General features: G+C 42.7%; 2 protein-coding genes across 3 annotated transcripts in view; one reads left to right on the forward strand and one right to left on the reverse strand.

Annotated features, from left to right (window-relative positions):
* Nucleotides 1-3,595, forward strand: part of Cfap263 (cilia and flagella associated protein 263) — a 36,049-nt gene extending 32,454 nt beyond the window's left edge. For both annotated transcript variants that reach the window (XM_003471958.3, XM_063247409.1), the window contains 2 exons: nt 2,108-2,263; nt 3,445-3,595. In XM_003471958.3, coding sequence (XP_003472006.1) covers nt 2,108-2,263; nt 3,445-3,531 — 243 coding nt within the window. In that variant the 3' untranslated portion in view covers nt 3,532-3,595. The remainder of the gene's footprint in view (nt 1-2,107; nt 2,264-3,444) is intronic.
* Nucleotides 3,596-3,611: 16 nt separating this feature from the next.
* On the reverse strand, nt 3,612-15,139 carry Prss54 (serine protease 54). Its single transcript, XM_023566000.2, is given in 6 exon segments — nt 3,612-4,502; nt 5,645-5,776; nt 6,291-6,549; nt 13,367-13,538; nt 15,018-15,066; nt 15,068-15,139. Coding segments are annotated over 6 exon segments (1,221 nt in total). The 3' UTR covers nt 3,612-3,965.
* Between the last annotated feature and the right edge of the window lie 1,773 nt (nt 15,140-16,912).

Here is a 16,912-nt window from a genome sequence, read left to right on the forward strand (position 1 = left end):
TCTTAAATTATGTACACCAGGGAAAGTCATGCAGCTGTCAAAAATAGTGCACAAATCACATGTTGATACAAAGGAAGCTTCAAGATTGAGTGAAAAAAAGCCAGATTAATAAAAAAATGAAAAGAATGCATTACCTTTTGGGTCAAAAAAGAGAAACATTCTTCATCATAAGAAATAATCTTTTGTGTTTGTCTTACACTGTAATATTTTGGCCAAACTTTCAGGATCATGCTATGCAGTATATTGACCATCATTGTTCTCTGATTATTTTATGAAATTTTATTTTTTCATGACAGAAAAGTGTTTTATATTTTCTTTACTAATATCTACTTGTATTGCATTAAAATAAATAATAGAAAAAAGAAACGTATTTTATTGGCCCGAATCTCTGGAAAGCTACACAAAAACTACTACTATATGCTTTTGGGAAGGGGACTTCCATGAGTAGGATGCGAGGTGGTAATGGGAGCTTGGCACTGTGAATTTTATACTTTATAATGGAGATGGTTTTGCATTTTGAGTTAGTTTATGCCTTTAACATTTTCATTTAATAAAGATATTTGGACTTTTTGTTTGTTTTATGGTTCTGGCTTTTTTTGGGTGATGGTAGTGGTACTGAGGATTGGACCTAGTACCTTGTGCATGCGAGGCAAGAGGTCTATCACTGAGCCACATGCCCAGCCGCCAGCCTCCTTTTTTAAAAAAACTTCGAGACAAGGTCTTAGTAAGTTACTAAGAAATCACAATCCTCCTGACTCAGCGTCAGAATTGCTGGGATTACAGGCATGCAGCATGTTATTTTTCAAATGTGTTGCCTACACAAACAATTGATAAAATAAAAAAAAAAGGACAATGCTAATTTTTAAAAAATCTACTGAATTAAGTGGACTAGTTTTTAAAAAGACTAATTTTATAATTTTAAAAATTAAAATTAAAAATTAAAATTAAAAGCAGAGCTTGAATTGTTTTTTTTGCATATTCATATTTAAAATAGAATTATTCATAGTAGCCTAGAGGTAAAAGAAACCTAGTATTCATTGTGAACAAATAGATGAACAAAATGTTCACACAATGGTTATGCTTTAACAGGAAGGAAGGGCATTCTAACACATGATAAACCATGGATAAACCTTGAGGACATTATTCTAAGTGAAATAAGGCAGTCACCAAAGGATGAATACAGTATGATTCCATTTAGATACCTACTACAGTCAGTTCATGGTACCAGAAAGAATAGCGGTCAGCAGGAACTTTGAAGAGGGGAGAATGAGACTGATTGTTAAAGGGTCAGCATTTTAGTCTGAGGAGATACAAAAGTTGTGGAGATGAGTGGTGATGATGGTTGCACCACAATTTGAATATACTTAATGCTAGTGAAGTGATGCATAAAGTAGCAAATTGTGTTACGTGTATTTGATAACAATAATGAGATGGCAGTGAATGAGGATGAAATAAAAAATATACTTAAGAACAAGGAAGTCAGCCAGCACTTCCTGTGAGTCAGGTGGTGCATAGGCAAGGAGACAGGAGCCCCTTGTCATGTAGGCAACTGGCTGATTTGGAGAAACACAGGCTAGGATGATAGCAACTAAGGTACAAAAGCAACTTAGTGCTTGTATTGATTGACTTTGCAGGCCTGGGAATGGTACTTGGAGCATCTGTTTAGAGTATAACAATACACAATATAGCAACTATGGGGATGTCCTTGTCTTGTTTTTGAAATTCAATATTTTGTTTTATTACCTTCAAAATAAATTATAAAAATAAAATAAAAATATACTTAAATATATTTTTATACAGAAAAAATGTAAAAAGTCAAAATAAGTACATTCCTTAACAAAGGAAAGGAAGAAAGAAATGTATAAGAGAAAGGAATGAAGGGAAGGGAAAGGAAGGGGAAAATTGGTGTTTTTCAACTACATTAAAACATCACAATGTGTTCAGAGACACATAGACACACAGAAAGTTGTGATTTCCCCACCATTCACAAATTTAACCCTTATTTTTAGAATTACATTGAGACTGGGAGGAAAAATGGTAGGATCAGCAGGTCCTCAAAGCAGAAACCACTAAGGTTTCCTCTGATAACTTTTCCATCCCATCACAGGACCGGGCCAAAGCAGAGGCTGTGAACAGGAAGTTGCGGAAGCAGATGGCTGAGTTCCGGGTGCCGCCAGTGATGATGTACGTCCGGGAGAAGATCTTAAATAGGGACCTGGAGAAGACCATCAAGATGTGGGAGAGGAAAGTGGAGATTGCAGAGGTGAGTCACCCCAAGATGGAACTCAGTCTTGTTGACTCAACCTTGTCAATGGGATTGGCCAGTCTTCTGTGCCATCAACTTTTTGTTTAGTTTTATGGCTAATATTATAGAGATGTTGGACATAATATCTGTGAGAAATTTCAGCAGTTGCTTTAATTATTAAACCAAAATGAAGGATTTTTTTAAAAGTTCTTTTTCCTTAAGGACAAAGCCTTTTGCGGTATCAGGGGGATACTCTACTAATACTATGTTTTTAGTTGCTTGTTAATGAATTCTAGAAACTTCTGAATCTTTCTGCACTATGGGTAATTTAGTTTTTGTTACTGTATACATGAAAAAAGCTTTTTAAATAAAAATAAAATAATTGATTTTTAATATCATTGGAAATCTATTTCCAAGTGTTTATATAGCTGCTATGAATGTTTGAGTTTTTAACTAATCCTGTAGCCTTTGAGCATGGTGTAGGACTCACAGAAAATACCCTGTGAGCTGCAGGAGAGAAATGGGAACGTGAAAACAACATGCTTGTTTCAGAAACAAGGAGCAGACTGAGACTGCCACAGCCAGGTCACAAACTGAGGTCTATAAAAGATGTCATTAGCGTAGTTTAAAACCCAGCCTGAGAGCTGGATGTAGTGGGAGGCTGAGACTGGAGGGCAGCAAGTTCAAGGCCAGCCTGGGCAATTTAGTGACTTAGAGAGACCCTAACTCGAGATGCAGCCTAGTGTAGAACTTGTGCCTAACGCATGAGGCTCTATGTTCAATTCTTAATACTTAGACATCAACAGCTATGATAAAACACCCCAGTCAGACTGCTTGGGAAATAGGTTTGGTACTTCACATCCAGGTCCTGGCTGCATTTTCCATGTCACATCTTCGTTTTGCTGTGGTCATTTGGTGGCAGGGAATAAATTAGGAGTCAAACACGGGCACGTTAACATGGAACTGAGAAGTGGCACCAAATTGCAACAAAACCCTGCACTTTCTTCACCGAAAAGAAACATATTCTTTAGAAGACTCCCTGGTGGGTGCTGCTCCTAGTGACCCCTGCGCAGCAAATACAGGAAAGGGCCCTGCCTCCCAGAAAGTCACCTGTACCATCAGCAGGGAGGGATGACGGTTGCATTTGGAGTGGGCACACTAAGTGACTTTCTTTCCCTCCCCCTCTTTCCCTTTTGCAGATGTCTTTAAAAGGCTACCGCAAGGCTTGGAATAGAATGAAAATAACCAATGAGCAGTTGCAGGCAGATTTCTCCCCTGGGAAATAACCAGGGTTAGGCCACAGCTTGCAGACAAGAAGTGATCCATTAAATGATTCAACTTTTTTTTTAATCATGAGATCCTCTCACTGTGTTCCCTGTGGTGGCTGGTGTCTTCCATTCCCCAGCCATGCCAATTGTCACCTTCCTGGCCACATCTGCTGCCGGGGACTGTCTTCACAGCCTGGCCTGAGCCATTAACACCGGTGAAAGAACCACAGGGCACTCTAATGGTTTGACATTTAGTTCACAAGCATAAATGAAAGTGACCTTCCCACAAGCGGGAGTGGGACAGAGGAGGGAGAGCCAGCCCGGTGCATGCCATGGGTCTATCCGTGGCAGCCCAGGCATGCAACTGTCAAAACCAGGTACCACAACAGCATGGTGACCTGGCACTCAGCATTCTGAGTTTTCTCTTCAGTTTGGTAGGTTTGCTCCTAGATCTACACACTGCTGCTAAAGAAAATAAGCATGAAGAAAACCAAGATGATTCCTTGGGGCTGCACTGTGTCCTGACCTGCAAAAGACACCTTCCCAGCTTCCCCACCATAGTAGTCATAGTACATGGGTTGAAAAGGCACTTCTGCAGGATGGCCTGGTTGCTGTAGACCCTTTATCCTATTATCTAGAACATGTCTGGAGCTAGAACTGTTTGCTTGCTGTAAAGGTGCAACGGTCTTTCTTTGTTCTTGGAGGTAGGATTTGGACCATCCAACATGGACGTGTTGAGAATATACATTCCGCGTCACGACAGCAGGGACTCTGTGGTGGGAGAAATGGATCATCTTCTCCCAGTGATGGAGCGAAGACAGGGAAGGGCCGGCGTGGCTGGCCTGGGATGTGATCCAGTCGCTGTAGTCTTCCACCTTGGTGTACAGATAGAGACCAGGGCATTTCTCACCACCATGGGTCAGAAGCCCTCTCAGGACCCATAGATCCAAATTCTTCAGCTGGCACATCATGGGGCTTCCTGGCTCCCCCTGTGACAAAGGACAGAAGACTTCAGGCCCCAGAAAAGAACTTGTTTTCTTTCTTAGTAGATTCTTGTGCAATTTATTATTGTTCTAGAAATGTCTTAAACTGATTCTCCCTGGAAATAGGGCAAGTTACAGGATACTATTTCAAACCTAGAAAACTATGACCACAAATCCCAACATGGTGACTTTAATTTTATGATACAAATTGTTTGTAGGAGCCTGAAGATTGCCTATAGCTTCCTGATTTGTATTTCATTTTCTTGGCCCTTTCTAGTCCTTTGACAAGAATCATCCCTTCCTTTGACTTCTTCTCTCTCAAAGGTTGATATTTCTTTCTTTCCTGGCTTGGAATTAATTCCACCTTTTTCTCTCATTTGGCTTCCGTTCTTCCATCTAACCTGCTCCCTCCCATCTGCAGTCCCAGTGGGATGGGCAGAGCCAGAGTTCCCAGGAGCATACACTGGGCTGGGGTTTCCTCTGAGTTTGAAAACTGTGGTGGGGGAGGGGGTGGAAACAAGTGTCTGTGGGTTCTTCACCCTATCGTGAGACAGTAGGACAGCCATATCTGTACAGAAGGAAACTCCAGTGTCTGATAAACAGTGGCATCAGAGGATGCTAGACACAGTGACTCCCACACCATAGACCTGTGTGAAGTATATGTGCATATAGAGTTTGGACTTACATTTTCATATTTTTAGCTTGTTACGGAACATCTGTTGCCAGCATTGTGATCTATAACTGTTATCCCAGCACTCTGGGAGGCTGAGGCAGGAGGATTGAAAGTTCAAACCTAGCCTGGCCAACTTAGCAATTTAGCAAGACCCTGTCTCAAAATAAAAGTAAAAAATAAGCACTGCATGTGTCTCAGTGTGTAGGCCCTGGGTTCAATCTTCTGTACCATCAAGCAGTCAATAATCAATCATCTGTAACTCAGATACGCTTAATCGGGTTACAGAGAAAATTATAACTGGTTAGTCCATTCAGCAGATTTTTATCTCACACTTGCTTTGTGCCAAGTGCTATTGCCCTCAGAGACATCCAGGAATCCCAGATCATAGGCCCTGCCCTCATGGTTCTGTCCACTGCCCTGCGGACATAACCAATGCTTGTTTTCAGGAGTTAGCTTCTATTATATCATGTCTTACCAAGCAGACGGTATCAGTTTCCCGTTCTGTGTGACTGCCACAGCCTAGTTTCTTGAGTTTGGGTAGGGGACACAGGTCGACATCTTTCACGGAGATTCTCCTCAGGATACTCATTGTCATGTGATTTCCTGTCTGGACCATGGAACACAGAGCCCATGAATTACTAAGAAGGCAGTCCCTAAGTCAGTGCAACTGCAACTCCCATATACAAATGGACCTAAGTAGATACACGTTCCTATAAATCTCTTTCCTTCATAGAAGCCAGAACATATGTCTGAGTTCACCCTGCAAACTATCTTTGTTGTGCCCTTCCTCCTCATCTAAAGAATCTCTGTGTCCTTGCTTCTTTCTGGAGAATGACAGAAAACAGAGATGATTTAGCACAAAGCAGCAACCAGCTTTGCTTCATCTGATACAAATTCTAGGCAGCTCACTGGACATAAGTAGAAGACAGTGATGTAACATAATGTAAGGAAGGCTCCAGAAAGGCAAGCACAGGGAATCTCCCCTGATTATGGGAAGTTCCAGCCCAACTCTAGAACCTCAAACAACCTGAATTGTTAAGAGAAGCCCTAGAACAGCTCATCCAAGTCACCCCCACCACCAGCACACACACAGCCTCCTCTAGGAGAAGGATTGCATTAACTGCAGATGTGGGATTCCATCCTGACACCCAGCAGTTCTGCAAGGCTGGGAGGACAGGCAGCTCTTTCCCCAGGAAGCAGATGGACTGGACCAGATCATCGAAATGCATCGTCGAGTCTGTCCTCAGGAGGGCTATGTTATTGTTCATGGAGTAGTTATCAAAGTCCTCGTGGATGATGATGGTGCTGACCGGGTACTCTATGTAAGCATTCTTTCTGGGATCCATGTTAGCTATCCCAACCACAGCGATCACTTCCTTCCTAGAGAGAGAGACAGCAGAGGAATCTTGAGAAACCAAGACAGGAAGGGTGCTTCACATGCCCCTGTGTTTCTATTTACCATGTGTTCAACCCAGAATGCTCACCCTGCTCATCTTCCCTGGGTCAGGTTTTGCACACTGCTTTGGGTTTAGTCTCTTGGAAATCTTTTCTGAACCCCCGGAAGGCTTCTTCCCTTCCCTTGTGAACCTGTAGGATGTTGGGGATGCTTCTGTCTTAACACCGTTTGTCCTTGCAACCAAAAACGATCTGGTAACGTGTTACTGCTTGTTCACTTTTTTCTATAGTTTTTTTTTGAAACATAGCTTTAGTTGTATTAACTATGTAATCATGACTCCTGCTCTTAGAGCTTAATATCTTAATACATGCATCTTTTCAAATGATATACTCTGTAAATACACTTTGGAGAAGTTTTGGATTTAATAATGATGGATTTGAGTGCTCACCATTTCTTCTTTTGAGAATCACCCAAGGAACTATGAGAGTAATACGAAGCAGATGTAAACATCATAAGACCAACCACTAGAAAATCCTAAGCTTAGGATGAGGGGAAGGGCAGACAAAAGCAGGGAGAGATGGCAGGAGTTCACGGAGTTATAGATGACACTGCCACTGAGCTCAGAAAAAGCTGGTCAAGAAGATTCTTAACAAAGAGGTGAAAAGAAAACCATCTCCATCACCAAAGCAAAGACCAAGCTGGAGGCAACATAAAGGATAAGGACTTCGGAAAACACAAATAGGGAGGTAGAAAGGAAACTGAGAAAAGTGATCAGAATATAATGGAAATTAACAAAGATTAAACCTTGTTCTTCTGGCTTTTTGTTACAGTTTTTCTCTCAACCACCCTCTTCTCCAAGCCAGAAGACCGCAATGAAGATAACCAAAATAATGAAACCACAAAAGTATTTACTATTTCAAGACATAATTTAAGAAGGTTTTCCAGAAATAAGATTTTAATCTACAATTAGGAAGGATATTCTACCCCAGGGGGAAAAATGATACACAATAACCCTGCTGAGCCATCACCTGGTCAAGTCCATAGGCAACAGGTGGCACACTCAAAGTAAATTGGGGAGAGTTCATTAGGCGATTCTTTATAAAGGTTTTGCCAGGACGCAGGGAAAGCATCCTGTGATATAAGCTGAAGTCACAACAGGGTGCTGATGGTACCTGTAGGCTGAGGAAAGAGAAAGACAATCTGCAGGACCCCTGAGGGCAGTGAAGACACTGACCCTACTCCTGATCTCTAGTCAGTGCTTCTATTGGCCAAACCCAGCCGGAACTTGAATGCAAGGGGACCCACAGGAGTCAGGCTTCTGGGCCTTAGTGGGGAGTGTCAGGGGAGTACAGAGAGGATCTAGAGGAACAGATGGGAGAGAGGCGGGATAGCTAGTAACGTTGCTGGATCTGAGACCTGGAAGAATCCTTGTGTATCCAGACCAACAAAGATGAAACCATCCTACATTTGGCTATATGTTGTATTATCTAACCCAAGGAACTTAAGAAAAAGGAGCTGCTACTCTAGCAGAAAGCTAGAGTAATAGGTGTAAACCAGGCTCTCCCAGGGACACAAGGATGTGTGTTCACCCTACCTGTATAGAAGTCAAATGACCTCAGGCTTCTCTACAGCAAGATTTAATACTGGATGCCAGGGTGGGGGTGGGGTCAGATGGGGTGCTTCCTATAAAACGCTCAAAAGCAAACTGTGAGCCAAGAATTTTATTTTTAAGTGGTCTTTCAAGTTAAAGAACAGTACATTTTTGCTGTTGTTTGCTTGTTTTTTTGAGACTGGTTCTTACTATGTACTGCAGGCAGGTTTTAAACTCATTATGTAGTATAGGCTGGCCTTGAACTTGTGGTGATATTCCTGCCTCAACCTCCCAAGTGCTGAGATTGCAGGGCTGTGCCACCATACCTTGCAGTGCAATATTTTTGAATATCCAAAGAAAAAGGAAATATGGTTCTGGACAGCCTTTTAAGAAACTACTTGAAGACAAGTTTTAGTCACACAATATGCAGTGAAGAAAATCTAGCAAAAGGTCAGGACATATGAAGTTCATCATAACAATGGACTAAAATTGAAAGAAAAACAGTGTTTTGGAGAAAAAAATATAAAATGTATGAATGTAATGATCGTATATAACTGAAGTTGGAAATATAGATATAAGTGTATAGATCAATTTTATCATCTTTTATGTGCCCTAAACATATTACTCACATGCAGCTAATGTATAAAGTATTACAAATGTATAAGTATGTAAAGGAATTGAGGTGAACCCTGAATCACATATATAATCCATTAAAATTGAGTGATAAAGAGGAAAGAAGTGAAAAGATAGGAATCCTGACACTGACCATACCAGAGTTTAAAAAGGCAGGCGACTGAGGGAGGAGGATTACCATGAATTCAAGGCCAGCCTGAATTATATTGCAAGACCCTGTCTCAAAAAATAAAATAAAGTAATAAAATAAAGGATTGTCCAACTGTAGTCATTTGTTGGAAAATGGATACACTTTGAGACCATAATGTTAAGTGAAGTAAATCAGACAGACAAATTTAAATATCACATGATTTTTCTTACATGAGAAACTCAAAATACAAATAAATTATAAAGCAAGATAAAAGATAAAAGGAAACAGGGAGACAGACTTTTTGCAAAAGAGGAGACCGAATGACAAAAGGAGTGGGGGAGGAAGGGGGAGAGGGAATGAAAGAAGAATGATGGTGTTATGTACACATACCAACTCCCCACAAGGACTGTCATCATTACAAACTGCAAATATGGGATTATAAAATAGCAATTTAAAAAAGATTGCCCAGAAAGGAATGGAGGTTTTTTAGTGTCTTCCATGACATTATAGATCTAGCAAAGTCAAAGTACAAACTCCCCAAACTCATCAGCAGACACATCTAAAACAAAAGAAATATCATGGAGCAGAACGAAAAACAAGCAGCAATGAAAACAGAAAACACTACCTAAAAACACAAATGAGAAGCAGGAGTCACATTCTGAAGACCAATTTAGGGCAGAAGAGAGCTGGGACAAGGAGGGTTCGTAATGACAAGGAGTTTAGTCTGCAGACCTCACTGGTGTGAGCATTTACAGTGAGTGACAGGGCTCATGAAGAACACACTACGGGACAGAGGACCACAAGCAGAGCGTCTTCCTGGTCTGATACTTAAATTCACTTCTGTTACCAGGACAGCTCCAATAGAATCCTAGCTGCAACTCTACATGCTAAGTTATACAACAAGCACAGAGAATCAACTTTTTAATTTAATGGTGGAAAAGATTCTCATGGAACACATACAGTGGATATAAGTCAACAAATTCTTAAATAGATCACTATGCAGTATACCTCAAAATTAATAATTTTAGAAAATAACTCTAGCATCCACAGATTTTTTAAAAACTCCATCTTTAATAAAATCCTTAATTCAAAGAGAAAATCAAAACCAAAACAGTGGCTAGGTAGGAAATATGAATACTGAAAACACTGCACAGAAAGCAGAAGCTCAGAGCAGGGCTAGAGGGCAATAGCTGTAAAGATTATAAACATCTTTTTTTAGCCTTATCTTCCCACACCTGACTTGTTCATGCTACAATATAATTGCATAAGTAGTTGTGCAAAGTGACATATGTACAAGTATATTGCAGCATTGTTTTGGTTTTTATAAAAGATTAGAATGACCCAAATTTCCACTATTAGAAAACAGTGCAGAGGGCTGGAGATACAGCTTAGTGGCCCACGTGCCTGCCTAGCAAGTGTGAAGTCATGGGTTCGATCCCCAGTACAAAAAAAGAAACAAAAAACAAAAAAACCCACTACCGTGCAATTATGCTTTATCCATGATAAGAAACTGCCTCTGATAGAAGGCTCTCTGTGCATTGGTAAGAAAATGTATTGGAAATGAAAAAGATCAGATGGGATAATGTGTACATTGTGCTACCAGTTGTATTGGAGAATGTTATGGATGAAATTGTGTCTCCCCTCCCCAAAATTCATAAGCTGATATCCAGTGTAGCCATATTTGAAAATTCAGACATGCTGGAAATAATTAAGTAGCCCAGCACAGTGACATATACTTGTAGTTCCCACATTCTGGGAAGCTGAGGCAGGAGAATCTGAAATTTGAGTCCAGTCTTGGCAATTTAGCAATTTAACAAGAAGCTGTCTCAAAGTAAAAATAATAGTAAAATCAAAATCCCCGGCCTGACAAAAAAGGGTAATTAAGCTTAAAAAGGTATGGCTTTAATCTAACAGGACTGATACTCTTATATATGGAGGCAGATATACCAGACATGAGCATTCACAAAGAAAAGGCCATTCAAACAACATTAAGGCAGCCAATTGCAAGCTAAGGAGAGAGCTCACGGGAGAAACCAACCTGCCTATACCTTGGGCTTGGACTTCAGCCCCAGAACTAGGAGATACAATGTTTTATTGTCACTCATAGCAGACTAGTGCAAATTTTGACACTGAAAAGTGGAGTGTTCTGTAACAAATAGATAAAAATGTGGAAGCAGCTTTGGAACTGGGTGATAGACAGAGCCCGGAAGAGTTTTGAGAAACATGTTTTAAAAGTCTAGACAGCCAGGGGACTATTGGTAGAAAGCTGAGTGGTAAAGGTGATTCTAGCGATGTCTCTCAAACAGGAAGAAAGATAATCCTTACATTAAAGTCATAACAAACAAACCAAAACAAATCAAGTTGGCTAGATCATGTTCTTAAATTTTGTGGAAAAGAAGTTAAAAGTAATGAGCTTGGGACTCTAGCTGAGGAGATTTCTAAGCAAAATATAGAAGATGTAGCCTAGTTTCTCCCTACTACTTATATTAAAACACAAGAAGAAAGCCATGACTTGAAGAAGGGATTGTTAAGCAAACATTGACCTGAATGTAACGATTTAGAAAACTTTTAGTCTCTTCACATTGCAAAAAATAAAAACATCATGTCCTGTAAAGAATCTTAAGGGTATGACTAGATTTCTACTTGATAAAGAGATTATGGATCATATCAGGAAAAACCCAGCCAGTTTGGAAAAAAAAAACGAAACAGAAACAGGACAAAATGAGGGATGGCTGTTGAATTTCTTGATTTCTACAGCATGGGATAATAGAGCAACTGTGCCATATCCTTGCTAGGTTTTAGACTTGCTTGGGACAAATCATCCTTGCCTTCTTTTGGATTTGTTATTTTTGCAGTAGGAATATCTATTTCACATCTGTCCTAACGATTGCATTTTGGAAGCGCATAACTTGTGTGGTTTCACAGGTCTCCTATTTGGAAAGTAATTTTGTCTTAGAATAAATGAAACCTTAAGTCTCAGCCTACTTGGTTTAGGCGACACTCTGGACTTGGAATTAATGCTCTTGGGTTAAGATTTGGGGCCCAAATACCCACCAACTGTGAGTGAATAAAGAAGATGTGGGGTTTTGTATACCATAGAGTGCTACTCTGCCATAAAGAAAAATAAGTTTGAGATGTTTCTGGGTAAATAAATGCACCCTGAGATCACACGCTTAAGTGAAATAAATTGGACACAGGTGTGTGCACACCACAGTGTTTCTCTGGTATGAGAGACCAAAAGTGTAAATTAGGACCAAAATGTAATACTAGGTATTGTGAAATAGGAAGAAAATGTTCAAATGAGGAGGAGAACAAAGTAGAGGGGAGGAGGAAAGAAAGGAAAAGTAGAAAACAAAATGAGAAAAGAAAAACTGGAAACAGCTTTTATAGATGGGGAGGCGAGGGGGGCTGAAAGGAAGGGAAGGGGATGGGAAAAAATAAGTTACATCATGTACAGGTACAAATTCTCTATGAATGTGATCGTTACATATACCTAAAATGTACCAATAAAATCTGATTGGCAAGAAAAGATTTTGGGGGCCATGGGATGAGGCAGAAGGACATGAGTTTTGGGGATGGCAGAATGTTATAAGCTGAACTGTAACCCTCCAAAATCCTAAGTGGAAGCCCTGACCTCCAATGTGACCATATTTGGAGCTGGAGATCACCAAGGTTAAGTGAAGTCAGGCTGGGCACCCATCCAAGCTGAGTGGTGTCATTTTAGGAAAAGGAAGAAGGCTGGAGATGTTGCACAGTGGCACAGTGCCTGCCTAGCATGCACCAGGCTCTGGCTCCATTCCCAAAACAGGAGGAGGAAACAGGCGAAGGGAGGGGAGGAGAGGGGTAGAGAATGGGAGGAGGAGAAGAGGTCGGAAGAGGTGTGGAGGAAGGGGAGGGAGAGGAGAAGAAGACACAGCAGGAATGCACACACAAAGCAAAGGTTACAGGAGGGTACAGCTAGAAAGCAACTGCTTGCAAGCCACAGAGAGAGGCCTCGGAGAAAACAAACCCGTGGACATCTTCTGGTCTGGACTTCTAAGCAGAATTGCAAGAAAGGCATTCTGTTGTTCAAGTCACAGAGTCTATGATACTTTGTTATGGCAGCCCACGTTGACTAACACAAGAAGGAGGAGAATTCTCAGTCCAACAGATGCAAACATCAATATAACCAGACTCATAGCTATATAAATATCCATGAGTGCATTGAGAATCTAATAGAAAATATCCAGGACACTGGTGACGGGCATGGCATAAGAGAGATGCTAATAACCGAGGGACAAGGCAGGGGAGCTGCTTCTCACCGTACACTTGGTGGTTCATCACCATGTTGCCTGCAGTCCTCAGAGCAGACGTGATTGAAAGACTCCAAGGCTGAGACTGAGTGTAATTAAAGCTGGGAAGCAGTAGATGGGGGAACCTGCCTGGGCCCCAGGACAAGAGTACTAGCCTGTCCTGCAATGCGGATGCGATGCTGAGGATCCAGAAATGGCTGAGGATGCAGCCGAATGCCAGATGTGTGTACTGCGAGTCCTGCACGGACACCACCCAGGGGAACTCCATGGCGCTGACCAGGTTCTCTTCGGATTCGTCCACCAGTGGGGTTTTCTGGATGCCGCAACCTGCAGAGGTAGTGCAGGACCTCACTGCAAGGACCTTGTCCTTGGGGTCATCACCATCCACCAGCCCCCAAGCCCCTTTCCTGCTGGCCATTAACTGCCACCTCACTTCTTTTCTCAAAGGAGGGGATCTGCTTTGGCATAAGAGATTCTGGGTGGTATCCTCAGGGGACTGTACAGGTTGGTGACTTATTTTCAACCGTATGACACTCAATCTTGCCAGGCTCTAGGCTGGGGACTAGTCTGAAGGCCTGGATTTCAGGAGTCTGTGTCACTGAGTGACAGGCTACTGAGTGACAGCTACAGAGAGAGAGAAGAGGAAAGGGAGTGTGCCCTGAGGGTACAGAGGAGGAGACAGGAATTATCCCAGGGCTTACCACCTGGGAGGGCTTCCCCATAGCAGTGACTTTTGATATAAGCATTAAAGATAGCTTCCAAACCTGAGTATCATGGAAAGACCACAAAAGACCTCTCCATTATGGGACATTGTATGACCAAACGTCTCCATGAATGGGCCCTTAGAGACTTTGCTGGATGGATGACAAAGCTGGTTGTCACCAAGATGGTGCTGAAGGCTATTCAGTGCTTCAGCAACCAGCAAAGACAGGATTCCTTATAAAGGTCTGATTGTTTTCTTTGGGAATTGGCAATCTATGTTATAATTTGTGAGCCAGTGTTAACCAGTGTTAAATGTGTGTGGTGACTTTTGATTTTCATTCCTCAAAGCGCTCACTGGATCTTGCTAAATCCATGGAAGACCAGGAGATAGCGAGCAAATCTGACTCTGAGACAAAATGTTTGTCCAAAGTCACCTTAGCTTTCTAAAGGGAGAAAGACCCTTTCTGTGTTTTCCCACAGTTTTCTGATCTCTTTGGGGTTACAAGGAGGCAGAGGTGGTAGAGGCGGCTGAGGAAATGCAGTGTGTGTGTGTGTGTGTGTGTGTGTGTGTGTGTGCATGTGTTTCTCTTGAGTCTCCCATCTGACCCCAAGAAGGCAGAACAGAGCCAGCTGAGCCGACAGCGAGGCAGGACAGAGCCTATTTTAGTGGGCTGTCCCCTGTCCCTCTTACCTTTTCTAGGCTGGACTTTTTAATTCTTCTAAACAACCTAGAGTCAGGCGAGGAGGGGACCACAGTTGACACTTCTGCCACTGGAGGCAGTGGGGCTCACAGTCTGCAGAAGGCAGGGTAGACTGAGGCAGGCCTCATGCCAACTCCTGCTTTCTGTAGCCAACCATCCTCTCCTGCCCTCAGGATTAGCCCTGGTGTCAGCCTCAGCAGCTGGTGACCTACATCCATGCCCCAAGGGTCTCTAATTTGCCTGGTTCCTGCCACCAACACATACTACCAGGATCAAAGGCTGTGAGTCGTCTTTACCCGCGTTCCTCTCTGAACACTAAGGAGCCCTTCATTTTCCTAAGTGATTCCCTCTGCCAGGCCACACAGGCTACGTAAAGTCACATGGAAGAATGCTGTGTACTCACTGGCAGAAGAGTGGGACACGTACAGCAACACCAGCAGCACCCCTCTTATCTCTGCCATTCCCAGATGGAACCTCTGTGGACACCATGGGCAGCTGGGGAGAGAGAAGGTCTATTGGCCCCATCCTCTCCGCGGACACACCCAGGGCTTTCGTCTTTTCCCCAAAGTGGCAATTCCCGTCCCCCAGCATCAGAGGCCCTGTCTTTTCCTTTCTACTCATAAAGGTTCTAAGACATGGAAACCAACTTGTCACATCTCCCGTGCTTGCTTCTGTGCAGTAGAGTGGCAGGAACCAGCCGTCTGGCACAAATAGTCAACTAGCAGTCGGTAGGAAGGCCGACAGAGGCAGCCAGCCTTTTTTCCAGTTATCTTCTCAATCCAACCCGGATCCCTGGATGTCCCAGAGAATTGGGTCTCTAAAATGGGTTGATTTTTGACTTGTGGAATTCGACTCTTGCTTTAACTCTGTAGTCATAATATGCTGCTGAAAGAAAAGGCAGGGTTTTGGTGGAAGCTCACCCTGGCCTTAAAGTCTCCCCATGATTTTAACCCTCTTACAAAATTCTGCTGGCTTTAAAAATTCTGGGATTACTTTTTCATTAGTAATAGTCCATGTGCTTTAACACAGTAACAGCCCCAGCGTTTAGCTTAGATCATTCACACAAGCACCCCTGGAGGTAGATGCCTTCATGATCCCCATTTTACAGATTCAGAAACTGATGCTCATTGAGTAACCACCAATCCAAGGTCACAAACTATGCCTGAATCCAAAGCCCTTGGGTGCTTTACCCCTCACCACACCCCACACCAATGCGCTTGCCTCTAATAAGCCATGCACAGCTCTAAATCACCATGTCCCCTTCATGACACTGGATGGTTCTTGTTCTCAGGATAGTCCTTGGGGCTCTTCTGTGAACTCTGCCACTAAAGAAGAAATGAACCTGCTCTGACCTTACACAGCAACGCTCAGCAGAGGAGTTTCTCCTTCTACCTCAGGAAGAATGACGTTCCATTGTGACATCATGGTTACCATGGCATCTCCAAGCAAACACCTGGACATGGGGACATCGGAGGAGCTGGAATGAAAAGGCTGTTGTTGAGTGTGTAGTGTGTTGTTGAGTGTCTGGAAGCCAGGCGCTCCTCAGGTGTGGCTGAAAAGACTTCTCTTTTGCTAGATCATGGAATTCCCTCTGGTCATGGCCACAATTCATCTGCCCCACTCAGCACCCACCCAGCATCTACCTGAGTCTGGCTGGCAGACTACTACACTGAGGAAAGCCACAGTGAGGCTGGGCTTGAGCTCTCCAGTGCTTGTTAGCATCTTACATTTTCTTCAAGGCTTGGATCAGTTTTCTTTAGCACCCAACCCCTGGCCTGCATGTGCAGCTATCTAAGCTCTGCCACCTCAGATGAGATCTGCACTGCAGCCTCTTAAGCAGTTTGGCTTCAACACACACACATCTGCCAGGACTCAAGGAAAGTATCCACCGCATTGTGGTAAGGTGTAACTTGTTGGAGTCGCAGAGGGCTCATGGGCACCTGAGAACGTCAGGAGAGATTCACTGAACTGATAAGGACCACTGAAGGGAAGGAGGATTCCCAGATAGCGTCAGAAAGGGGCTTCTGTCTCCTACCTGCATGGTAGCCCTGATGTCCTGCATGCCTTATCATCACCCCCTTTTTTTTTCAGTATTGATTACTGAACTCAGGGCCTTAACATTGAACTAGGTTGTGAGGAACAGCTGAAGCTGGAGGTCAATTGCACATGCAGGGCTAAAGCAAGGCCAGCCCTAAGAACATGGAGCCCCAGGTGAGCCAAGCAAACAAGCTGCTCCAGCTCCAAGTAAACTGTTCTGGCTCCAAGAGCAGGAGTCATACAAAGTTGCAAAACAGAGGG

Source organism: Cavia porcellus, unplaced genomic scaffold (genome assembly GCF_034190915.1).
Source record: "Cavia porcellus strain 051 isolate PalLab524CR breed Dunkin Hartley unplaced genomic scaffold, mCavPor4.1 scaffold_4, whole genome shotgun sequence".
NCBI classification, from domain to species: domain Eukaryota; kingdom Metazoa; phylum Chordata; class Mammalia; order Rodentia; family Caviidae; genus Cavia; species Cavia porcellus.